The sequence below is a fragment of the Falco peregrinus genome, chromosome 12 (genome assembly GCF_023634155.1).
Source record: "Falco peregrinus isolate bFalPer1 chromosome 12, bFalPer1.pri, whole genome shotgun sequence".
Taxonomy (NCBI): domain Eukaryota; kingdom Metazoa; phylum Chordata; class Aves; order Falconiformes; family Falconidae; genus Falco; species Falco peregrinus.
The window spans coordinates 22,771,013-22,797,181 of record NC_073732.1 but is presented as its reverse complement, the minus strand read 5'-3'; the positions used below and the strand labels follow the sequence as shown (position 1 = coordinate 22,797,181).

The 26,169-nt window shown below is 37.0% G+C and overlaps 1 protein-coding gene across 3 annotated transcripts in view; it reads left to right on the top strand.

The window, feature by feature from the left end:
* NLGN1 (neuroligin 1) overlaps positions 1–25,396 on the top strand; it is a 328,488-nt gene extending 303,092 nt beyond the window's left edge. For all 3 annotated transcript variants that reach the window (XM_027794415.2, XM_027794413.2, XM_055817242.1), the window contains 3 exons: positions 15,372–15,584; positions 20,226–21,015; positions 22,045–25,396. In XM_027794415.2, the coding sequence (XP_027650216.1) occupies positions 15,372–15,584; positions 20,226–21,015; positions 22,045–22,867 (1,826 nt within the window). In that variant the 3' untranslated portion in view covers positions 22,868–25,396. The remainder of the gene's footprint in view (positions 1–15,371; positions 15,585–20,225; positions 21,016–22,044) is intronic.
* Positions 25,397–26,169: the final 773 nt, after the last annotated feature.

The window sequence follows — 26,169 nt, the reverse complement described above, 5'->3', positions numbered from 1 at the left end:
AAGTGAGGTACAAACCACAATACCTGTGAGCTTTTCAGAAGTAACTTTTAAGTCACCTAAAGCAATGTGAATGCAAAAGCACCAGTGAAAATAATGGCCATATAGTTGCAAATAAGGATGTGTTGTACTATACAGGGTTCCAAACAAGCTTGTTTTTCACATCTATTTTCGATGTCCAGCTATAGCATTCATTTGCGCAACTATTTTTAGTACATAGCACCTTTTCTCCATGCTTTGTATGTTGACATAGTTCTGGGAAGAAGGACAAAGGTAGAAAGAAGCATAAACTTTCCTACATGGCCAGTTCCCAACAGCTATCAGGAAGTGATTCACAGTATTAAAATATGTATTTTTTTCATACATTGTAAAGCATTATGTTCAGTCACTTTTAGCATGAGATGTAATACATTGTTGACTGTGATGTATACATGTTGTGAAACAATACCAGGGGCAGCACACAGCGGTATTTAAAAACTGATTTACAGTGAAGCGGACACCAATATATGTGTTTTAGTTTTTAACGCTTATAGCTAGTGATCCAGGGAAACTTAATATGTTTTGAAAAAGTATTGAGAGTATTTTGGGGAAAAAATCAGTTCAAGGTTTGATCAGATACACCTCCATATAGTCTGTGCAGGCTGGAGACTGACTTGACAGAAGAGGGGAGCACGGTATTCCAGCCACGGTAGTGCTTTGGAGTGGTCTTCCATAACGCTGTTAAATAGTCTCCCAAACTCACAGCAATGAGTTGTAATTTTGAGGAGAAAAAGGAAAAATACAGTAGAAGTTTTAGTTTCTAGAAATAAATATATTGTCTTAAAATTGCAGTTCTAAGCATTTAGGGACATGTTCTACTTATTTCTTAAATCATATGTCATTTTTCCATGAGAATTAGCCAAAGATTTTCAAATTTAATATTTTGAAATTCCAGTTCAACATCATCTTCGAATTTGACTGATGGACCATTGAAAAGCAAAAAACTTGTGGTACCTTTTGTTCTGATGGAGGAAAACAGCAATGATATATGGAATGATACTAAATGAAACTGCTAGTCATTGAGCCATTCTCTTCCTTTCTATAGTCTACACAGCCAAGCCATCACTGTTGTTTTCAGAAGTTAACAAATTAAGAGAGATGAACTTTCTTTCTTTGGTAACTGTCTCATGAGTAAAGAACAAGAACATAAGTACTTTAACTGTCAAGTGATGTTCTACACCATTGACTACAAATATAAAGTTATGCACATGTTAGGTTAGAAGCTGAGAAATCATATAAAGATTAATCAAGCCGGCACATCAACTCATTGTATCACACTGATCCTCCACTGAAAACAGCTGGTATTTTGCTAGGAGTACGTTGCCAGAAATGGGACATGATTCTATATTGCAGTGTCAGAGATGCCTTTGTTAACTGAAACAAGGCTCAGAGTCAGCAGAATTGATGTTGAGTATAAATACATTTTCTGACAAATCTCGAGCGTACCAAGAATGCAATCCATTGCAATCAGCAGATGCGCTTTACATTCAGTAACTTTCTCAGGATGTTGCTTGAGATCTGATGGTAATTACTGATGTGTCATTTGGGGTGCGTTGTGGAGCACAGTCTATTAAAACTCAATTTATTTCATCAGTTAGCACCCAGCTTACATTATGCAGTATGTTAAAAGAACTTTTACAATGGAATTTTAAAGGTGGGAATGTAGTTGAAAAAGGTCTTCAAAATATAATGGCACAATAATTATCTGGCTATTTCATTGCTTAAGTCTTCCAGATCCTATTTCTGGCCTCGGGATTCAGAGCCAGGTTCAAAACCCTCTTCCACCCCAGCTTTCCTCTGTAATCACTCCCCACTTTGTGCTACGTCTCCTTGTTCCAGCGAACTGTTCCTACTGCCTTATTATTCAGGGTGAGGATAAAAACATAAACTGTAAACCATCCTGATTCCAGAGTAATTCAGAGCAACATATAAATGTCATAGAAAGGAAGAACAGTAATAGACCATTTATATTTTGTTCCCTCAACCTGCTCCCTTAAAAGAGCAGATCACGACTGAAATCAGAATAGACTTTGGGACTTGGGCTTGCTTACACGCCATGTGGAAATGATTGACTTAGAGGAGGGAGAGATGGCAGATGTTGTGAAAGCAGGTGCAGCAGCTCCAGCAGAACAGACAGGGTATCCTCTAACTGGCTACTGCAGGTTTTCTAAAACTTTTTTTTTTTTTTTTTAAGATTATGATAGTGCAACAGTATGGGCACAAATCTGCTCCTCTTAGGCTACTGAGAAACTGTGAGTCACATTGGTGTAATAAACTTTTTAATGTTATTTCACCTTCCCAACTTTTCTTTTCCACGTGTTGATTCCTTTCCTGTTCAGAAGGCCTAAGAACACCCTTTGTTACCTCTCTAACATAGTTAAGCCCAGGGCTGTGGTGAAGTTTTAAGCCATTTACAATAATAAACAACAGCTAAAATCACCCATTGATACTTGCCATCTGCGATCTTTATTTTTAGATGAGGTGGTCTTTAGTACTGTGAATTCATACCTCCTGCCTTCAAGTGATGTACATGAATGAGTTTTACTGGCATAGTCCTGGCTTTATTTACTTCCCATAGGTAATGATATTTCTTGGACTGGAATGAAACATTCTCCCATTGTAAATAACGCAGATACCATTGTACTGTCTGTGCAAAAAATACTGGGTTTAGTGACAGGATTTGTGTATATAATGTAATCCTTGAAGGCCCAAATTCTGCGACTTTTCTCCCGTTGAGTGCATCTTCCTGTATAATTAAAGAGGCTGTTTTCAGTTATTTAAGATAAATAAGTACAGGAGAATAGAGCCCTAAGAAATGAACATCAGTTATCCCAAAAGGGACCTAGTGAGAATGGAAGCTTAAAAGGGTCTACACAGTTTAATTCATGCACCATCTGGTTTTGGGAAAATTAGCACAGATTAGATTTTTCAACTCATTTGAGACTAAGAAAGTGCCTTTAGAACCTGTATTGTATTGATTAAGTGTTAAACTAGCACCATTTTACTTACTGTATGAGTACTGTGCATATTCACTTTGTAGTAAGCTACAAGAATTGTAACGGCAAATAGAAAACAGATGCCTCTGAGCGAGCCACTCTTTGTCATAATATTTCTTAGCTGCCTTGTAGAAGTGCTTGACATGCTTGTCCTCTTCTGACCACTGTTTCATTACACGTGACCATTTTCTATAAATTCAGTTCTTGCTCAGGGCTGAGAATTTGTTCCCTGTGAGCTCTGACTTGTGTTCCTTCTCTCAGTTTGGCTCTAAGTGGGTGTGTTAAGCTTGAAGACACCTCATTTTACCCAAATGTGAGTAACTGAAGAATATTACCTTCCCCATAACAGAATCCTTATCCTCAAAGACTGTAATTCTACTGTACCAAAGTGTTACTTTGTAATTGTAAAGTAGCTTTCAAAGTGTTAGATTTTAGAATACATGACAGAAACATGAAATAATAGAATAGCAATGAGCCTGGTCCATCTGTAGATGGGCTTATGCATATTTTTAGATGATGTAGTGGTAATGCATATGATACTCATCACAGAGTGGAATGAATGGATGCAACATCTTACAGAAAACCAGAGCTCTGCATTTAGTTCAGGCTGCGGTAGGCAATCTTTCAAAGAATTCTCTAATTGTAACAAAACAGAGTTGAAAAGTTGCCTTTCAGCAACTGAATAAACATTTGAGACCATTATTGGAAACAGTACAGCCATTTTTATGTTGGTTCTTTATTGGTGAATGAAACTTTAGTGAAGCCTGAAGGTCAACCTGCTGATAGCATGTGTCTGCATGTGCCATATGAAGTATTTCTTAGTAATACTATTAAATAAAGGTGTTTCAGCTTTGCTTCTGTGGTATCAAGGTACAAACTGAAAAGCAAACTCAAAGTACTCTAACGTTTGTTCTCCTGGTACTCCAGAAGCCTACTGTGAGTTAATCGGCAATTTTTCACAGACGGCATCTAATCTATAAGTATAAATTACTTTGCACTCTTATTATGCCTTAATTGAAGTGCACCAATGTGAAATTGCAATAGATGGAGCTGCAGTGATTCTAGCCTCAATTAACTTTGGGTGGATTTGAGGCTTTTTTCCTTCCTTTTCCTTGGACTAAGGACGATTCTTTGACATCTTGCATTTATTTAAATTGTTGCTAGAAAAGTTAGGGGATATGCATATGACCAGGTATTTTATAAGACTGCTCTGAAAAGATACACAGGAGTTATATGTATGATTTGTATATTAATACATACCTTTCATGCCCTCCTCTTTTGTTTAACAGCTGTACAGTCAGAAGTGGCCAAGTCCTGCAGGATTCTGCTGGGGAGGAATAGTTTAATAGCAGTAATGTTTTCTACTTTTTTTTTTTTTTTTTTTTTTTTTTCTGTAATGGCAGTTACCATCTCTGTAACAGCTACCCTCATCCCGGTCGTGACTTTTCTTCAGCTTCCTGCCTGTAAGACACAAAATATGTGTTGCCGCGCAGTAAAATCATTGTGAAGAGGTAAAGCATCTTGCCCTATGGAACAGGAAATTCAGGCTCAGCAGAAAGCAAAAATTGCACTGGGAGAGTCAGGATGCCATGTAAGAAAGGAACAGGCATATGGTGATGCAGTTAATTCTTAGTTACTTCACATTTTACCAGAAGTGATAGATATTTACCGAAAAATTAGATTTGATGCCTCTGTCTAGGCATATATGTGCTTACAATTGTTTCTGGTGCTCAGTTAATAGCAATGAAAACAGTATAAGAATCTCGCTAGCACAAGCCTGTGTATGAAGATAGTTGTTTGCAACATATTTTTGTTACAGACCTCTCAAAGTGTTCCCTCGTGGCTCAGACGGTCATAAAGTACGTTTGTGTTTGCTCTTAATTGGTTTGCTTTCTTAGTGATCTTTGGCCCCTGAGAAGTAGTCCACAGACTTTTAGAGGTTCAGAGGTATAAGTCAAAACCCTTTTTTATTTCTTAGCTTTCTCACTGTTGGACAAGTCCTTTTCTCTGGGTAAGAATAGATTCAGCATTTCTGCCATCATAAACACAAATGTCAGCTGCTGCAACAAGCCGTGATATACAGCCTGATGTGTTATAATTATGTTGGTGTCGCGGTGTGCTCCAACATGCCTTGCTTTACAATTCAAACTGAAATTGGGTTGCTGCTTTTTCTATTTACTTTTTCTTACCACAAGTTATTCTTACACACAGGCTAAGATAGCCAGAAACACAGTGTCTTCAGTAAGACAAATATGCCCCTACGTGTTTAAAGGGACAGAGCAGAATGTCATCTTTCTGATCACTGTGCTACCACTGCATATTGTATGGCAGCAAGGAAACAGATGTGGATGCAATGCCACAGGTAGGTCAAGAAGTTGGTCAACCACATAGCGTCTGTAGAAAGCACAGCAGATTGTTATCACAGGGGTAAAAATATTGCCAGCTATTCCTGAGGATTTGTCAAGCGATAAATTGATTCTGTGCTCCCAAGCGTATTTCAAGGAGCGTATATAAATGGACACATATATAAATTCACATGAATAACAGAACTCCAAGAATAATGTTGATACTGATTAAATAAGATTAAGCTTTGCAAAAAGAGAAGGGAAGAGGAAAGGGAGAGGAAGAGAGAAAGAAGGAAGATAGAAAAGCTTTGTTTTTCAGGCTTTCTCAAAACATTTAAATTCTTAGTACATTCAAAGGGTCTGTCTGCACTGATCAGGCTGCAGAAGTCAGATCTTGATTACTTAAGTCTCATATGTTGTGTAACTCTCACATTCAAATGCGAGAAGGCATTTTTGTGATGATCTGGTACGACCTCTACCTGTATTATATTGTTCGTAAAACTTCCCTGAATTAAATCTTATCTGAATAGTGATATATTTTTAGAAAGCCTCCAGTTCTGATTTAAAAATGCAAGTGATGACATACTCAGTGCAGTTCTTGGTAAATTGGTCCAATGGTTAATCTTTTCTATTTATTTTCAAATAAGGAGATTTGAGTTCACAGTAAATTAGCACCATAATTTTTGTGTTCCGATTGAAAGATTGCACTTTCAAATAGCTGCTAGGCTTCTAACTAGTGATTTGCATATACAGTTTTACATGAAGATTTCTGACTTCTCTTTCATCAGCTCATAGAATATATATTAACATTGATTGGACCCTCATTGCTAATCTCAACACTGTGAAGAAGTATCAAAAATTATGGTGCTGTCCCTCTCAATGGAACTCATGATTATGATTTTTTTACTTCTAAAATATGAACTTTCCTTTCTAGTGAAATGAAACCCATCCTTTCTCTCATCCACATACATATTCAAAATTCTGAAAAACTGTGTGGCATTACTGAAGACATATACTAATATGCAACCAGAGTGACCATTATTAAGGCAAAAACAATTTCCACCCCTAAGTCAGAATAGTGTTTTCTGGCATGTAACAATCAATTAAAATGTACTACCTAAAAGATGCTTTTGGAGGCTGAATCTGAACTACATGTAATTCTAAGTAGCTGCCCACATTACACAGCTCATTATATAGCAAAAATTTCTCAAATAGATTGGGTAGAAAGATCTTCAAGTATCATCTGGGCTATCTTGAGATAATGAATTAATTTTGCCCAACTCTTGAAGGAAAATGGAAAGCAGACTCTTTTATGGGGTCAATTTTGATTTTAAAGCCTTTCACATTAAGAACATTGGTATTTGTTAACTCTCCTCTGTAACATGTTTTCCAGGTTTGTAGCTGCTGCCTTTAATTGTATCATCTAAAGTTAAAAGATACGGCATATTGCATAAAAGACTAGCATAGCTTAATGACTTGTTTCTGATCTTGCTACTGAAAATGGGGATGCTGAAAGACCACAGTAAAGGACAGATATTTGATGCAATGTGCTGTGGGCTACTTAATTTTGCACATTGCACTACTTGAAGTAAGTAGGACTGGAACAGCTGTGCACTCAATCCTGGTGAAGACAAGAATCTCTCCCTCGGGGCATTGCTTTCTTCTGCCAAGTAGGGAAGTCAAGTGATGGCTTTGGCTATGGACTTTTCTGTTCTCTCATTGTAGTCTTTCCTTATCATTTGGGTTTTGGCTGAGTATATTTGAAAGGATCAGTATGTGTTTTGATTTTTATTATTCCACACTTTATCCTATCATAAGATTTGGCTTTGCCCATGCTGTCTTTTAGAGACTATTGATTTTATTTGTATTTTTGTTAAAGTTCTCAAAGACAGTAGATCATAAAAGCATTGCTATGGTATTACTTAGTAGCACAGTGTTGTTCATTTCCTGTGAAAAGTTTGTATGCAACTTAAAAATACTTCAAACTAAAAGTTGTGTCACCCTAGAGCATGACTCAGCCGTGTACTAACAACTATATTTTTACTTTGTGGAAGGCTTTTAAGCAGATGTTCTCTGCTGGCAGCAGAATTGCTTGTTTTTTCAAAGATGGAAATATTCATAGATATATCTGCTCTTTTCTATAGCAAACCCCATCTTTTTTTCTGCATTTTTAAAGAAGGACAGGAGACATACTCCAGCTGCCTTTTGCGTCCACCTATGCCAAATGTCATTCATCAGCTCTTAAGGCTTCTACTTTCCATATATCAGCCATATATCATTTAAAATCCCATAAAATTAGTTTCTGCAGCTGTATTTCTGAGACTAGACTTGCCGCCTCCTTTTCTTTTTTCCTTTTACAGCTCATGCAGCAATCGGTATTAGAGATCACTCCTAGTGGACTAGCCCTATTGCTTATATGACTCTTTCAAAGTATCTTGGAGATTGTTAGCAGGCTTCCTTTTGACTCTTCAGCAAAGATCATCTATAATAAGCTACTATGGAGCTGATCTCTCAGGTGATCATTTGGGACCGGCTGTGTTGTTCATAGAGCAGAGAACAGACAAGCAGCGGGCAGCTGAAGCCCCTTTTATCCATGCTCCCTGCGCTGAAGCCAAAGCACTGGCTGCAGGAGCTGCCCGCAGAGCACAGGGTCCCTTTGCACACCCCACTACTGCACCGGCTTAGAGAATTGCTTCTGTGAAACTTGTCTCTGCAGCTGACAGTACGTAACAAACACCTGCCTTTTTGTATTCTCACCATTGCCCCGCGTCTGACAAGCCTGCCGCACACTGCGGGGGCTGTGACCCACTAACCGGTCACGCCTGACATGTGGGCTGGGAGGGCTGCAGAGAAGCAACACCGTGCTGCGCTGTGCTGCGGGCAGAGCCACCAGCCAGCTCGGCGCTTCACAAACAAACGTTGACCTGCCTCGTTGTGTGGGCTCGCCCCATGCCACCAGCCCCTGCACATGCCTGGGATGGCACAGGCACTGATACGTGCATATCTCGCGGGTAGAAAATAGCCAGAATTTGAGAGACTGCCCACAACTGTCCTGATGTGATAGATGAGGCAGAATGGACAGTAACCACTGAGCACACGAAGAAGAGGCAGCTAAAGATTCTGAGAGGATTCTCAGACTTTTATCATCTCTGTACAGAACCTCTGAAGGCAAAGAGAGCCACCCTCTTCTCGCAGCATTCAGAGAATGCTAGAAATTCTAATCTCAGACTGTTTCAACATCTATGGCGTACTTGCCAAGAACATCTCAGTAAATCTAAGCAAGTTTCTCCCTGCTGTAATGGTTGAGGATAATCTTTCCAGGATAGGAAAAATCTGGCTTCATCCAGCCTTTTCTTGTCATTTGAAGGACTTTAATATAGGCTGTGAAAGAGAACCTGTGTTTTGGGAAAAGACTGAGGGTTAGCCTGCTTTGGGCTGCATTGCACCCAGTGAAGTCCTCCCAATACATGTTTGACAATGGAATCATGTTCTTTGGTGGGAGACACTTCCACAATCTGCCCCTCTTCTGGAAGTTTGCTGTCATGCATCAGCGCTGGCAAGTGACAGATGCCAGACTGAAACAGCTGTAAGGGACTTCTGTAACTTGCAGCATTTGGTTTGTTTAGCCTCAAAAAGGAGAAGAAATTAAGTAAAATGCAAGGAAGTGAAACCTTCTGTTGTTTGAAAGGCCAGCCTTTCTGTTGGCTCCAGCCACTTCACAAAGAGTAATTTGAAGGATTTGGTACTCTAGGAGGAGTGTTAAAAATTCCAATAGTAAAACAGCAATGCTGAAAAAGCACTTCAGAGTTTATACATCATCACACATCTTTCTCCACCTATACTTTCAAAATACCAAAGGATATAGTTACAAGTTCTTATATTTACTGATTTGATTATGTAATTTATTTACTTGGTGAAATGCATGGGGATTTCAAAAGGCTAACTGCTGGGGTGATAGCACTGGCCAGTGAAATTGGTACTGTTGGTATTTTTAAGCAATTCTACCTCACAGATGCACCACTTTAGAGTTTGGTAAGTTAATGAATTACTGCAGCTGTTTCGCATTACTCGCAGTATGTTTTTTTGTTCATATACTTAACCTTGAGGCATGGTTCTTACAGTAACACAGCTTAATTAAGACAGTTGAAATAGTTGAGCTGCTTCCTATTTTTTTTACTGACTGACTGATGTTATGTGAATAGTGTGTTGTGTGAATGTGAATAGCACAAAAAACTTTTCAGTTTCTGAGGTGTTCTTTTTAAGTCAGCCAGAGTCCAGCCATACTGAATGTATGGATATTTTTTCTATAATAGTCTTTGTTAAAAAAAATATAAATAAAAAATTCCACAGCTCTAGAACACTGGCAATTAAATTGGACTCATACCAGAACCCTTCCTGATCCCCTCCCCCCATCACTTTGATCAGTGTTATATGGCACATTCAGCTTTTTTAGTAGTCACAACTTGATCACTGCAGAAATACAAGCCTAACACATCCCAAAACAGAGTTGTGGGCTGAAAGAATCAGTGCAGGCTACTTGTATGGGCCTATTCTTAATTTATGAAGTTTATGGTATGACATCAGAAAATATAAGTAAGTTTTCAAACAGTTCATGCAACCAGTCACGTAACCTTACTATGTGAAAAGTGAAAAGTTTTCAAACATATGGATCTAATGTATATAATCATATAATCATAGAACACTTTGGGTTGGAAGGAAGCTTCAAAGATCTGTCTAAAGACATAAAGATATGTTTAATATGAAAACAAATATGCTCTTTAAGTTTAACCATATTGCTTAAAATTTGCTTATCTTGCTCACATTTCTTAGTAGGTAGAGTTTAAAGGGCAACTGCAATTTTCTGTGCATGGCAATTACCATTCAGCATTAATAGAGGGTGTCAAACTGAGCTCCTAACGAAGGAACTTGCAATCCAGAGGGAATAGAATTTCTTCCCTCAAAATAGGTCCTGCATTCTTCCACTATGCATTTATGCTTGTACAATTTAACATTTGCTTTTAACAAAATCAAATATGACATTTGACTGCATAGGGAATTGTAAGTGGAAACATACCTAAATTATTGTAATGCATGCCTAAACAGGTGTGTAATATTAAAATCTTAAGCGTTACTGCTTTCAGTAATACAGCTCTGAAAAAAACATCTAGGCACATCAGACCAGTTTTATAAGCTCTTGTGTTTTATTTTTAGAGTAGCATTTGGTGCTGTGTATTTTCTCGCAGGCAGATTTTTTATTATTTTTTTTTCGTATTTTTTTTTCTGTCCAACAAGACATTCTGCCCCTTACTTTCATCCAGCCACGAAGGTTGCTGGGTTATGAAACACTTATATGGACAGAACTCATCAGAGGGAAGGTTTGGTTCTCTGTGATGTGAAATGGCACTTTCCTACCCACCAGCCTGTGCCTAGACTTTTACTGCATCATCGGGTTGCAGCAGTCCATTACATAAGGAAAAATTCTGTCTTGGCCTTCCCCTCTGCATTAATTTGAATGTTCAAATTAGGCCAGAGCTTAAAATAATTCAAGCTACTAAGCTTTTCAAGAACATATTTTAAGTTTCCCAACTCTATTATTTTATTTACTCTTCAAAAACACTGGAATCATATTAGAAAAAGATTTATCTGAATAGCAAGCAGAAATCGTTACCCAGGCAGACAAGCCTATAAAGCATTAAAATTTATCTTAACACCAAAATACAGGGCCTGGTTGTGACACACTCTGCCTATTTGTCTAATGGGCATGTAACAGAGAAATGGTCCAAATGAGCTTAATAAACCTCTTTCTTAAACTCACAAAAGACCACGTCCTCACTTCCATAATTCCATTAGAGTCTGCTCCTTCAGAGGAGATAAAAGAAGAGATAAACTCTCCATTCAGAATATAAAATAGCAATTGTTCAGCTGATGATTGGAATATTTCCAGTAGAAGGACTTAATTATGGAACAAAATTAGCTCAATCTGACCTTTTTAGAGAATAATGCAAAAATAAGGTTTTTTGCAAATGTCTTGATTAATTTACTTTTTTTTACAAGAGCAAAAGGTGGTATCATATGATAGCAGCATTCTTAGTGAGATGACAATCCAGGGATGATAATAATAAGACAGCATTTGCAGAAAGGGATAATATATTTTAATAGACAAGCTGATACAGTTTAAAAACAGGCAGGCTTTCAGACACACAAGCCCTTTTCAGCAAGAGCAGGTTCCCCTCTGTGACTCAAAATTGCTAGCTTAATATCTACACAGTGTAATGATTGTGTCATAGAAATACATAGAAATCTATGGTATCTATATTAATTGCATGCTGAAAGCTCTCTTGGGATAAAGACAAAACATATTGTTGCAATCTCTGTTTTATCAAAGTGATAAATAGGAATAAGTAATTGCACCCACAGACCTACAGGTCTGTGTGCGTATATATATATATACACACATATATAGATAGATAGGAATATATATTCCTATAATGCTGTGTGTTACAGCATTTCTCTACAGGTGTTTAGTTAGATGAATTTATCTGTACTGAGGCACTCCTCACTAGAGGAAAAAAAAAACCCACCAAAACTAAAAAAACCAAACCACAAACTGGAAAGAAAAACATCATCTGTTTTATCAGTCCTATCTCTGATTTCATGACATTCTGAATGCTTCTAAGCCATGATGATAGTACTGCATACAAGAATAAAGGCATGAGCAGGTGGCGATATTAACAGGCTTCTTATGGTTCTGAAAAATGAGATAGAAATGTTTCATGTCATGAAAGTCAACATCAATCATCATCCATCTTATGTAGATATGGAAGTCAGCCAACGTGGTTCTTGCTGAGGAGGCGTGAGATATTTCTTCTGCATCGGAGCTGTTGCTCTGGACACAAGTCATAATTTGTCTAATAAAGATGAATGAGGAGAATATTACTAATACTTCCCTTTTTTTTTCTCTCTGGTTTGGTTGGGGTTTTGTTTTGTGGGGTTTTTTTGTTGTTGTTGTGGGTTTTTTTAATAAACAGAAAGCTCCCCCTTCTGGCACATTTCCTGAACTGAACTCAAGGTTCTTGATCTCTATGAGCAACAGGAGACATTTCCTCTTTTGCTCTCTTTTTAAGATTCTTTTCACAAAGATTCTTTAGAAGTAGCATATTTATAGTTTCCAAAGGATTTCCCATTTCCCCGTCGAGCTTCAGGGCTTGATGTGAACTCATTTAATAGCCGGGGATTGCCCTAAGGCTTTACCTATAATTTAGTCTGTTGCTTTTCCAGGCAAAGACTTACTTGCTTCCCACTTTGCTGCATATTATACAGAGTAAAGAAAACAACTTTTCAGAAAGCTTGAATGTTAGCATTTGTTTTCCTTCAGGGGGATCACTGTATCTCAGCTACAACCCTACCATCTATTTTCCTAATAAATGTCTTGGAACCACTTTGAGAATTCTACGGGATCTTTTTGAACCAATGTTGCAGCTCTGCTGAGAGCAGATCCTGTCCAGGCTTGGGGAATCTGTAAGCAGGGAAAGGAAAAAAAAAACCAAAGAGGGGCTTGTTTTAGGGTACAGTTTTGGTAACTGCTGTAACTGCTCTCATCTCATTGCTGCCTGTGTTTCGAGGACTGCCACTGCCAATCATTCCTCCAATCCCTTAAATCAGTGCAGTCACTTATACACTTAATATGATGAACTGATTTGTCACTGATTTTCCGCAGTTGTATACTTGCTCAAAGAAGGGGGAAGACATTCCCAGCATGTGCAGCAGCAAGATCCTGTAGTTCCCATAAATTTCTACATTTTAATTTTGTTACAGTCACTGGTACCATCCCTCAACTCCATGAAGGCTGACAAAGCAGTGAGACTGGTTAGGGAGCTTTCATTAGATTTGCTATCATAGATTCAAAGACGACATTTCTCTGTGTCCTTAAAAACTATTTATGGGGGACAACATTTTACTGGAGCGCGAAGACAGGAATGAATGCTTCTGTGCAGGCAGGATTATACTGGGACCATCCTTTCACATAGGCATGCACAGCAGCCCCTCTGGCTACACAAAAGAAAATGAAAGAGTAAAGCAGAGTAAAATAACATCATGTTAATCTCATCTCAGTACTGAGCTGTAATAGTAAAATGAGTATGAATTAATTATATTTATGACTTCCTTTCTGGGCTTTCCCTAAATATCAAAGGTGATATTTTCTTCGATGGTGGTGATGCTGCGTTACTTATTTATGCAGTTAAGTAGTAAATGTGGCAGGGTTTAGTTGTAGAACAGTGATTATTTTAAAGTCTAGTATCAGAGTAACAATTTATTATGGCTACAGTGAAAGAAGTATGCCCATTAGACTTGGTACATTAGGTCTGGAATTGGGAGAATTGCTGTCCTGGCACCTTATGCCACTTCCCTGTTCCCTCTCCATGGTAACAAAAATCAGGATTGACCTACACAAACAGAGCTGCTCACCCTAAACAGAGCATAGCTCAACTACGGAGGCAGCGAGGCCAATTAGCCTTCAGTGCAGTTTACAGCAAAGAAGGTCTGTTAGAATAAATGTCTACTCACATGACAATACAAAATGTAAGCCTGCCATTTGAAGTTGGATCAGAATTGTAATAAAGTAACAAATGACGTGTTCATTATATGCATTAATATAGGCACACCCATGCACTTACCTGTAATCTTGTTAAATCCTTCTGTTATATATGTATGTGCACAGGTGTCTGTCTTCCTACCAATGTCTCAAAAGCTGCTTTTGTTGTCATAATGAAACAGTAGGACTCCTTTGAGAGCCATTTGTCTGAAAAACTACTGTAAACTTCTTTTGAGTAGGCTGTCTGCACTCAAGAGAGTTAAATCAGTAGAACTTTGACGAGACTAAGAGACCCACAAATATCTAATTAATGTAGAAATAATTGTTGTAATGGGTTGCATTTCTCTACAAAGCATGTACTGAAAAACAGTTACATTGCCAATTTATTGAGCATTAAATCAGTTTGATATGCAAATGGAGGTGCTGGGCTACTTCATAATGCTGGTATTATTTAAACATTTGTTTATTAAGCTGAGAAACTTGGAAATGTCAACAAATGTGATCCAAAAGCAAAGCAATGTCTTTTATCAGCAAAGACTTTCTTCCAAGTTCTTATTGTCCCCCTTTTAGAGTCAGCAGGCTGTAATGACAAGAATGACAGTAATACGAAATATGATAATACTGCTGGGAGTAAAGTGTAAAACAGTCGTTCCCGTACCTGATACATTCTGCCATTTTCCTTCCAGTATGAATTAAAGGGAGCAATTCTCGTGCTCTCCAGATTACCCCTGAGCTCTTATCTTTTTGATGTTAAGGGGTCATGGAAACAACTTAAATTGTCTTTATGCATTTATCGTAGATTCAATTAACTCAGGTTAATGACTATGGGATAGAGCTCAGGGAGTTGAGAGCTGCTCATATTGTTCAACCCAGCTTGTCCTGTGACATAAGCTGCATATTTGTGGGGGAGAAAAAAGGAAAAGACAGCGTGTTGTCGGGATATGACCGAACACAGTCTGTTAACAGAGAAGGGGAACTGTTACCTCTGGCATGCGCAAAGTCCGTGGCTGCATCTGGGTATAGAAGTGCAATTCACAGTTGACCAGATAATTTAGAAAATGACTGCAGTGTATCTGTTTGCTAAACCTTTTCTCTTAAACTTAGTACAATCAAGAGGACGTCTTTGGGAGCAATATGTTGTGACCTGTTAAGACTTAGAAGAGTATTTTGCTTGGGATGTATGTTCATCTTCCCTACGTTAAAACACCAGAGCCAAAAGAGTGAATACCAAGTAACTTGTTTCACGAAGAGTGCAAAATTGCAAATTGTTGTCCAGTGAATATGGAAAATTGTTGCATATTATTTAATGGCACATACTTTTGAAATCGTACTTAGAAAATTGCAACGGGGTCACCCAGAAGAGCACTTGCTAACCCTTTCTTTTTTCATTTACATTCACAGGTTTTTTGAGCACTGGGGACCAAGCAGCAAAAGGAAACTATGGCCTCCTTGATCTAATTCAAGCTTTGCGATGGACTAGTGAAAATATTGGGTTCTTTGGTGGTGACCCATTAAGAATAACAGTTTTTGGATCTGGTGCAGGCGGTTCATGCGTCAATCTGTTGACTTTATCCCATTATTCTGAAGGTAACCGTTGGAGCAATTCAACCAAAGGTATTATGCAGGTTGCAAATTTTGACAATTTTGGTGTCTGCATGCCACTGCCATTAGTACTATGTGATGCTCTGTATATTCTCTTTGTTCCTATGAACTGTTGAGTTCAGCTCAATATTAAGCAAACTTTTTAAAGGCTGTACAAGTTGCCTTCTCCCCGAGCTCTTCTGTGCATGTTTAAATTTTGGGTCACTTTCTTCTTTTTCCTATGGAGCTTTGTAGGAACACTTTATAGCAGGCTTCTGAACAGCATTTTCTCAGTGCACCATTTTTGTCTCTTTTCTTTCCTACCTAAGGGTGTCCTTTTTGGAAAACCAGTCAGTCATGCTCACAGTAGATGAGGTCATCTATATTCAGACTGTCATGAAAGGCATGTTTAGTTTCTCATGATGAGCAAACTTTAAAAAAAAGTAAAATGACACAGGTGGTTGGTTGTGGGGTTTTTTTGGGGTTTTTTTTTTCAGGCTAACAGCTGAAATGCTTAAAACTATTATTTTGTGTGAAGGAAACAAGTACCTAGTTCAGAAATCCTTTGTCTGAAACTGCATGAACTTCACTTGCTGTCATCTAATAAAAGAATGGTTGAATGTTTTGCATGCATGATCCAAAATTGTCAAAGCATCCAAGTTGAAAATGGATTTTTTTCTATGTGTTTTTTCCTATTCCATAACTAACACTTTTTCTCTCTAGTTGAGGCAGACAGCAGGAAATTAAAAGCATGCTGTTTGAGGCACCCAATTTTTTTTCCTATGATTTTTGCACCACAGTTTCACACAGTTTCTCTCATTTGCATGGCTATTGCTTATTGATCACAGTACTTTTGTCTCACTGTTTTCACACATTTTTATTTGTATTGTTTAGTTTTACCAGGGACATCACACTGTGCCCTGTGCATACGATCCTCCACTAATTTATATTGCTGTATCTCCATGGGGAACTAATAGGCCAGTCATAAAAAAATAATTCCACTGACATTAAAAGAGCTGCATTTACCCAAAGTCATGATGCAGAGCCCACTGAGGTCAATAGAAGTGACTCTTTAGATCAGGCCTTTACACTATTTCAAATGAGAGAAAAATACAGCTTTTACAAGAAAAGTCTAGTGGAAAATAGACTGTGATTAAATTCTAGTCTATTTCTACAATTTGATTTTTAATGTAATCTTTTTTTTCCATAAACACCTGCACTTAAATAAGACATATTTATAATCTGGCCTATAAGAACAAGATGTAAGCATTACCTTGTTACACTGTAATCTGAGGGTCACACTGCACCATCTTTTTTCATCAGAACTCATAAAAATAACTTTTGTCATAGGGGATTTAGCTTAAGGTTGAATGAGGAGACCTGGTTTATCCTCGCAGTCTTAATCTTAATCTTCCTAATGTAACATGACATTAATGCAAAATGCCACATTTATAATATCTGGACAGTCGTGTGTTGCCTCTCCTTAGCAAATTTTACCCTGTCCTATTCTAACACATGGCCAGAATTCTGCCAGGAGCAGAATTTGGGGAAACTGATGCAGTAATTTGAAGCACAGCAGATCAGAGGATTTGGGAGGGGACTGGAGAGGGCTTACCCGATGAATACTTAAAATCCAATTGTAAAAGTAAATGTCTGAGGATTTCTTTTATAAGAAAGCAAAAACATGCTTTACTGAAATTTGGATTAAACAGAACAATCTGCCACTCCCCCATGTATGTTATGTTTCATTTGGGGAGGGTTAGACCTGCCATTAAAAAAAAAAAAAAGTATTACATTAAAAATTGGTTAGTTTCAAATATGAAAAGTTATTGCAAGTTTTCAAATATTTTCAAATATTCCAAGATTTTTTTAAAAAACCTTTTGTTTCACTTTATTACCCAGTCTCTTTCATAAGCTATAAATTTGGATGCTCTCTTTGCTTCGTTTCCCTTTGAAAGGATCCCTTGGTAGTTCAGAGGAAGCATTCAGCCTATTTCAGGATGGTGCTGTTCATAGCTGCCCATCTGCAAGTGGGCACAACAGCACCCATCTTCAGAAAGTGCTCTGAAAAATGTAGATGAGTATATGCAGAATGTCATTGTTATTTACTTTGATAAGACTTTGAATAGGAGTCATAAAACAGTATGGTCCATTGAACATTTAAATCTTCTTTCCATCAGTCTACAGCCCACCAGCCATAATAAGCATACACATTATCAGATAAAAATGTGGTTCTCCGTCCTGTGTGATATCAGTTTCTAGCAGGAATTATGTGACAGAATGAAAATAATTTTTCATACTGTTGTTCATTTCTCACCAAATGGCTTGAGAGGAGGAATATTTCTGTAAGCATTCTTCAGCAGAAGGAGGAATATTTAGTTTCATTTCCTAAGATAACTTTATTGCCAGAGGACTTGACCACTTTTACTTAATCCAACATTTAATGTTTATGTAGCACTTAGCAGGCCATAGTGTTTATATCAGCATTTTTTTAATATGTAGCTTACACTTTCTGTCCTTGTTCAGAGATATTTAATAAAGCAATAAAAATAGATTTACACGATATGCCAAAAAAGAAAGATTATGAAGTATCATGACATACATCTTTGTGAAAATTCAGGTTTGTCATTTAGTTACATTTATTACAATGCCTGGATCCTCTACAGTAATTCCACCGATTTTGAGCTGATTTATACTAGCTCAATTTCTGACCTTATAAACATGCAAATACATTTTTACTTGCCTTTATACCTAAAGTTCTTTCTTATTTTTTACTCAAATCTTGCAAGAAAATAATATTCTGGATATGACTTCTCATAAATTTAAGGAGAGGCTTGAGTTTACATGTTTCAGTCCCTGCACCTATCTAATTTTAAGATGTTTGGATTTTGACCTAATAACAGTCCAGAATGATTTTAAAATTCCTCAGAAGTTTGTAAAACCTTTCCTGCCAGTGACTGATTCCAACTAACTTCTGAGTGTACGGGGTCTGGTACCGCAACGGAGGCTGTAAAGGCATGTCTCTGACTTGATTAAGAGGCTATGGAAGTTTTTTAATAGAAATATGTTACTTATCAGAGTAAAAGCCATCTTTTGCATTATTGGAATAAAATTCTGAGGTGAGCTGAGCACCTTAATGCCAATTCCTTTAGTGGGAGTATCCAGCCTAGTCATCAAGCATTGGACTAAAGATACATTCTTAGCAAAATTAAGTGAGTGAGGCCAGATGTCACTTCCAGTCCCTCAGCAACTCTACCAAAGTCAGTGGAATTACTCCAGGTGCCTATCAGTATAAGTAAAACCAAATTTTGACCCATATATCTTAAATCAGCATTGCTTACATATGGTATAGACTGTTTTGGATTACCCACAGTAAGCTATAGGACATAGGGTCCAGTATAAAATATTTTCCAGTCATTACTGCAAAAGATGTGCTACTGAAATGAACTGGATATACTTCCATGACAATGAAAAACACAGAAAGGTCACAGTTACCTAAATATAGTCCAAGTTTCTGACATTACAGACGAGCATTATTTTGCACAAGGTTCAGACTTAAAGTATCTTTCAGAACCCGAACTACCCTCCCCAAAGGGAGCAGGAAAAGGCAAAGCCCCAACACAAAGGGAGCACAGGAATTATAGGAACAAGGATGGAGTTATGATAGCATTAAAGTTAATAGCAAAAAAATGGGATTGATTCATTTACTACAAGGGGGTAAGGCTGTCATCCAATGATGTACTCAAATACACTTACAAAAGGGAGAGGGAAATGTCAATTTAAATATATTTTGTCATTTCTGTGAGCAGAGTTCCTGGTCCAGAGTTCTAGTTAAATCAGCACAAATTCAAATTAATTGTATTGAAGTCTTTGGGATTTGCTACAAGTTTATACGCAGTGCCAGATCATTATACTCTGTCTCTCCCCTAAATGAATACCTGAACATTTGTTTAAATTGGTGATTTACAAAGCTAAATAGTGTAAAATATATCATTTCCCTTTTTAAATAAGTGTGATCGCTATAAACCTGCGTTTAAAAAAATCCTTACAAGAAAGGATCTTGACTTAGACACTTATAAATTTAATGGCTGCCTCGTACCTTCTCATCTATTACTCCAGAATATAAACTTTTGCTGTGATACACAATTCAAAAGCACAGCACCTCTCAAATCAAGTTTAATCCCAAACAAAACGTAAAAAATCAGTATATTAGGTTTATTTAACACATAGTGGTATCCATGCATGCTGCTGATGGCTTGAACAATACCCAGAAATTCCATCCATTTCAGAGACTTGTTGGTTTTTCCTCCAACTTAAAAATTGCTTTAACTTTCGGAATTTCTTTCAAGCTATTAGGTTGAATAGGCAATCCCACATAAGGTAATGGCACTTCTTTTTCTTCCTGAGTTTCTTTTGAAAATCTGTTCCTCGGCTGTACTACATTGAGGTAGAATCATTTGCTTCAGTTTCTGCGCATATTGCATTTATTTTGTATACATTACCTGTAGGTACAAGGACAGTCAGATCTCAATATATTGTGTTTTTAAGTACTGTTAAGATGCAAGTTAAACCTCTGTTAAAGTTTTTTATTGTTTCAAAGAACTGCTTTGAATCTTTCAAGTACATAGCTGTTTCAAGGTCACTTCAGTAGTTTTTAAATATTTCTCCCCACAGGACTTTTTCAAAGAGCAATAGCTCAAAGTGGAACAGCTCTCTCCAGCTGGGCAGTTAGTTTTCAGCCTGCAAAATATGCCAGGATGTTGGCTACAAAAGTTGGTTGCAACATGTCAGACACTGTAGAACTGGTAGAATGTCTACAGAAGAAGCCTTATAGAGAACTTGTCGACCAGGACATTCAACCAGCAAGATACCATATAGCCTTTGGACCAGTAATTGATGGCGATGTGATACCAGATGATCCTCAGATATTGATGGAACAAGGAGAATTCCTCAATTATGACATTATGTTGGGAGTTAACCAAGGGGAAGGGTTAAAATTTGTTGAAAATATTGTGGATAGCGAAGACGGCATATCAGCTAGTGATTTTGACTTTGCAGTTTCGAATTTTGTTGATAACTTATACGGATACCCTGAAGGCAAAGATATATTGAGGGAAACTATTAAATTTATGTACACGGACTGGGCAGATCGACACAATCCTGAGACCAGAAGGAAAACACTGCTGGCTTTGTTTACTGATCACCAGTGGGTTGCACCAGCAGTGGCTACAGCAGATCTCCACTCAAATTTTGGATCGCCTACATATTTCTATGCCTTCTACCATCATTGCCAGACGGATCAGGTACCTGCATGGGCAGATGCAGCCCATGGAGATGAGGTTCCTTACGTACTAGGAATCCCCATGATTGGTCCTACTGAATTATTTCCTTGTAATTTCTCCAAAAACGACGTCATGCTAAGTGCAGTGGTGATGACGTACTGGACAAACTTTGCAAAAACTGGGTGAGTACCAGACAGCAAATAGTCTTGTATACAAACTCAGGATATGATGATGCAGTACTTTCCTTTTGCTGTCTCCCTTGGGAATGCCTCTGTGCTTGTAGGATGAATAAGAGATTAAGAACTGGGTTGGATATTTATGTTTATTGTGATGTCCCTAGGCTCACTTACACATTCTAGCAAAAAGAGGGAAAAAAATAATCTTTGTGAATATTCTGTGTGAAAAAATTAAAAAAATACTTTTTACATAAAAATAATTAAGTGATGCCCAGAAAAGTGCAAAAGTAAGCATTAACATATGTGTATAGTTAAAAATTGTTACATTAGTAACTGATTCTACCCCAGCACTGATATTTTCATCCCATGAGACAGAAAAGTACATAAATATTGCATCAAATATAATAAGCCTTATTTTAATATTTTGTTTCAAACTGACAGTTCTGACCGTTAAATATGTAACTTTAAAATTGAAAAATCTTGTTATTGTCATTAATTCTTCTTTCACTGGTAGTTCAAAACACATTTCCACCTTTGGCCATTGGACTCTTAAGTCATTATGTGTTATACTGAGTTAGGCCCTGCCACGGTCTTTCACAGAAGGAGAATCTGTGCCCTTTCTGGAAGGCCACAGATACTTCATTGAACTGAAATGCTGAGCCTCACGAGCTTTATGTTACTAAAAAAAAAAAAAAAAAAAAAAAAAAAAGTAAAAATCTCCTCTCGCGCTAGTGTCTCATAGATATTTGTCCACTTTACCACATTGCTGGCAGTCTGCCCTCAGCAGCAAAAGATTTCCCTGTGTGAGATGCTAGCATTTTGGGGAGCCAGGCATTTCGCAGTCATCTATGTAAAATAAGGGTTCGTTTGCATAATGCTGTTTCTAATAAAGATTATTAAGGCCTCTAATTTTAGGAAATAGCATTCTGCTCTGTCCAAAGGCAGACTTCAACATTAAGTATAAAATTTTAATTATGTTAATTTTATAATTCCTTTTGAAATACTTTGTAACATTGGAGATTATCTTTTTTTTAGTGACCCAAATCAACCAGTGCCGCAAGATACAAAATTCATCCATACAAAGCCAAATCGTTTTGAAGAAGTAGCATGGACCAGATATTCTCAGAAAGACCAACTGTATCTTCACATTGGATTAAAACCACGAGTTAAAGAACATTATAGGGCCAATAAAGTGAACCTTTGGTTGGAACTGGTACCTCATCTGCACAATCTTAACGACATTTCACAGTATACCTCTACCACAACTAAAGTGCCATCAACTGATAATACTTTCAGACCAACAAGGAAAAATTCTGTTTCTGTTACTTCAGCCTTTCCTACAGCCAAACAAGATGATCCCAAACAACAGCCAAGCCCATTTTCAGTGGATCAAAGGGACTATTCAACAGAATTGAGTGTTACTATCGCAGTTGGTGCATCTTTGCTGTTCCTGAACATTTTGGCCTTTGCAGCATTGTACTACAAAAAAGACAAGCGGAGACACGATGTTCACAGGAGATGTAGCCCACAACGTACTACTACCAATGACCTAACCCATGCACAAGAAGAGGAGATAATGTCCCTCCAAATGAAGCACACTGACTTGGATCATGAATGTGAGTCCATCCATCCACATGAGGTGGTTCTTAGGACCGCCTGTCCCCCAGACTACACGCTAGCTATGAGAAGGTCTCCTGATGATATTCCCTTAATGACACCCAACACCATCACAATGATCCCCAACACTATACCAGGGATTCAACCCCTACACACATTCAATACATTTACCGGAGGACAGAACAATACACTGCCCCATCCTCATCCCCACCCCCATTCACACTCAACAACCAGGGTATAGCCAGACAAGATGAAACAAACTTTATTTTTTGATGGATTACAGTAGGTGATATTACTGAAGATTACTTGGCTTTCAACCTACAAGACTCTTACTATTTAAATATGGAGGAATATTATGTGAATATACATATCAAGAACTTTTGGGGTTTTGAAAAAAATGAATTGTACATATATCAAATGAACTTAAGAAACAAACAAACAAAAGAAAAGAAAAAACAAAAAAAACCCAACTGTTTGCAATTGCTTGAAGCAGTTGTCCTGAATGATACTTTTTCATTCACATTCAAGTATTAATTTTTTGAAGATTTAAGTTACGTAATGGAATTAGGCATGTGCAACACAAACAGGAAAGAACTATGACTGAAAATTTTAAAAACCTATAAATATGCACAAGGGACACAGTAATGGAATGTCAGATAATTTTCACCAATTTTTATTTGGACCTGTTTTCTTGTGTAGACCATATTTACATTTGAATAAGTACACAAAGCACCAATGCTGTTAAGGCCTTAGAAAGGGGCTCATGCTGAAATCTGCCAGTCAAAGAAGTTTTACAGCCTGGCAGGTACAACATTATCACATAAGTGCTGTCAGTATAAAAGTTGTGGGAATAAAGGAAACTGGATATTTTTAGCACGATGTGCATGATAATTTATATGCTTGGTGGCTGTGCTGCTGATTAAGCCGTAATTAAAATTCTTCTCATCCCATTGGAGTTTTTAATAGAAGCTTTCTTCATCAATTGGCACAACCTAAAGAAGTTTTTTTTGGGGTTTGGTTTGGTTTTTTTTGAAAGGGGCAAAAGTAATCACAGTAAAATATTTCATGGTAGCTTCAGAAACAGAAGGAATTGCAACAGTTCTTGAAAGGTACTTACGGCATTCTAGGTATACAGTGTTGAATCTGCACTGATAGGAATCCCAGACAAAAAATCTGTATTATTAATGTTCTTTTTCCTTTCCACCTGAATAATTTCTAACTTTAACGTAACTATAACTCTAATGGATTCTCCTTTAATGAAGGATTTATAATTTGCTATGTTTTAGTTATGATATGCTTTGTTCAAATTGGTAAAGTGTGTCCAAAAAATTAATTGCAATGGTATTTTGCAATATAAAAATGCCCCAGTATTACCACTCTGATTACACCTTTCAGTTTCTTGTTTAAACTCATGTTTGCATGTTACAAAGTTTACTTATAATACTTTAATATAGAGTTAATTCCCTTTTTGCTATACGTTAGCTTTGCCATTCAAATGAATTCTCTAGACCAGATGGCGACAGTGTAGAATAAGAGGGTATGTAAGAACGGGGAGAGAGCCAACAACTGGAAATTTTAAAATCTGAACACTACATATGTTTGTGTGAAACGAATGTTCTAAAACCACAAGAAATTTTTCGTTCCCCTGTTGCTTTCCAGTAATTATATACCACAGTCCTTTCAAAGTGTTTGTATATGTAATCAGATGTACATTTATATAAAAGAAATAATTGAGATGGACTTAAGAGCACATCCCTGATAAATACTTTCTCTCTTACCTGTACTATATTTCTATTAGACTAAAGTTATGTGATTTTTTTTTACATTTTTTCAAATTACTAGCAATTTTGATAGTTTGTAAGATAATGCGAAGAACTTTCTCTGACAAACTAACTGCAGTAACAGAAACATTTCTTTTCAGTTACTCTTTTTCAAGAATGAAAGCTTATTACACACAAAAATTGTATACTACTTGATGGAAAATTACTTTGTACTTTTTGGCCACATTACTGGTCACTGAGTGAAATAAAGATAATCTGGATAACGAATATTATTCCAATGCTAAGAGACCTGATCTTTGCTCATTAAAGAGCTAAAATGTTTATTGCTGTTTTGTCATTTTTTAATGAAGTAATGGTAACTGTCTCAAATAAAGAGTAATATCTTAAGACCAGTCTGGTTTTTGAAGACATGAGCATGCCTTCTACAACTAATACAACTGCATATTTATGGGCCAGTCCCACCTACAACCATTTCTTACAGAAATACTGACGTTGTGACAGTATGGTGTCATAGCATTACATTCAGATCTCCCCTAGTTTTCAGATATAAGTTAAAAAAGCAAATATCAACACTAAAAAATCCCCAAGGAACAGGCCTAATTGAAATAAATCTGCAGTATTCCGTGATGGGAAAAAAAATCACCTGGGTTTTATTTGTGTGATTCAACTTCTACCAACAGTTCTAGGAAGTTCAAAACATGTTTGCTAACATCAAGCACAAATGTTAGAACGGAAGCTGAAAGCAAAATAAAGTACTGCAATTTCAGTCATTTTATTTGGCTATTGAAAAAAAAAAAAAAAAAAAAAAAGGAAATCCATGTATTTAATTAGTGCTTGTTAGAGTCCCCTTTCTTAAATTAAGCTTTTTTCGTAGAAGCATAAAAATTAGTCTTCAAAATCCAGGGTGGTCTGTGTGCAATTTCTGCCTGATGTGGTTGTGCTTTTAGACTGTGACCTGCCAATGTAAACCAATAAAAAGAATTGTCTGCCATCTGATAATTATTGTTTAATAGGAAGATTGTATTTTGCTATGTTGATGAAACAAAACAAAAAAATACAAAAATATTGATGGCCATAAACCAAGATATTCATGAAATATGATTTTATGTGCTTTTCTTAACTTTATCAAAACCAAAATAACTTTCTACTATAGTTTATTTGTGGCCATATATCTATATATCTCTATATATACAGTATCTGGTAATTGTTTACTTTTATTAGTTACAAAATAAATGATTTAGGTAAACCAAGCATGACACTACACTTTATTTCTGTCAGCCAATCGTATTTAAAATGTGAAAGATGAAGGCAGCAACACAGATTTTGTCACTCCTGTTTGAAAACAAAAGAAGTCCATTCCTGTGATGCAGATACTGTGAATGATATTTTGATGGTTACTTTACAATTACTTTGCAGCAGCTGGCTTTCCAAAAGTAGGATGGTGACCCACATTTTAACACAACATTAAGAAAGACCAAGAGATGTTTTAAAGCTGAAACAACATAAAAATGTAGGAAATGGTTTTGGAATATCTTCATTATGCTTCACGGAATATAAGTTTGTTCTTTTTAAAATATTTATGTGTTTTGTTTTCCACAGTAGCCTACAAGAAAGCAAAACTGAGTGTGATAGTTAATTGCTTGTATCACCCTTGGACCAGATCTCCAATAAAATTAGGATATCAGTCAGTCTTTGGAAGTTCAGTAAAAATATAAAAAGCCTGCATTTATTGCTTTCACACTTTTGTAAATATGTTTGCAGA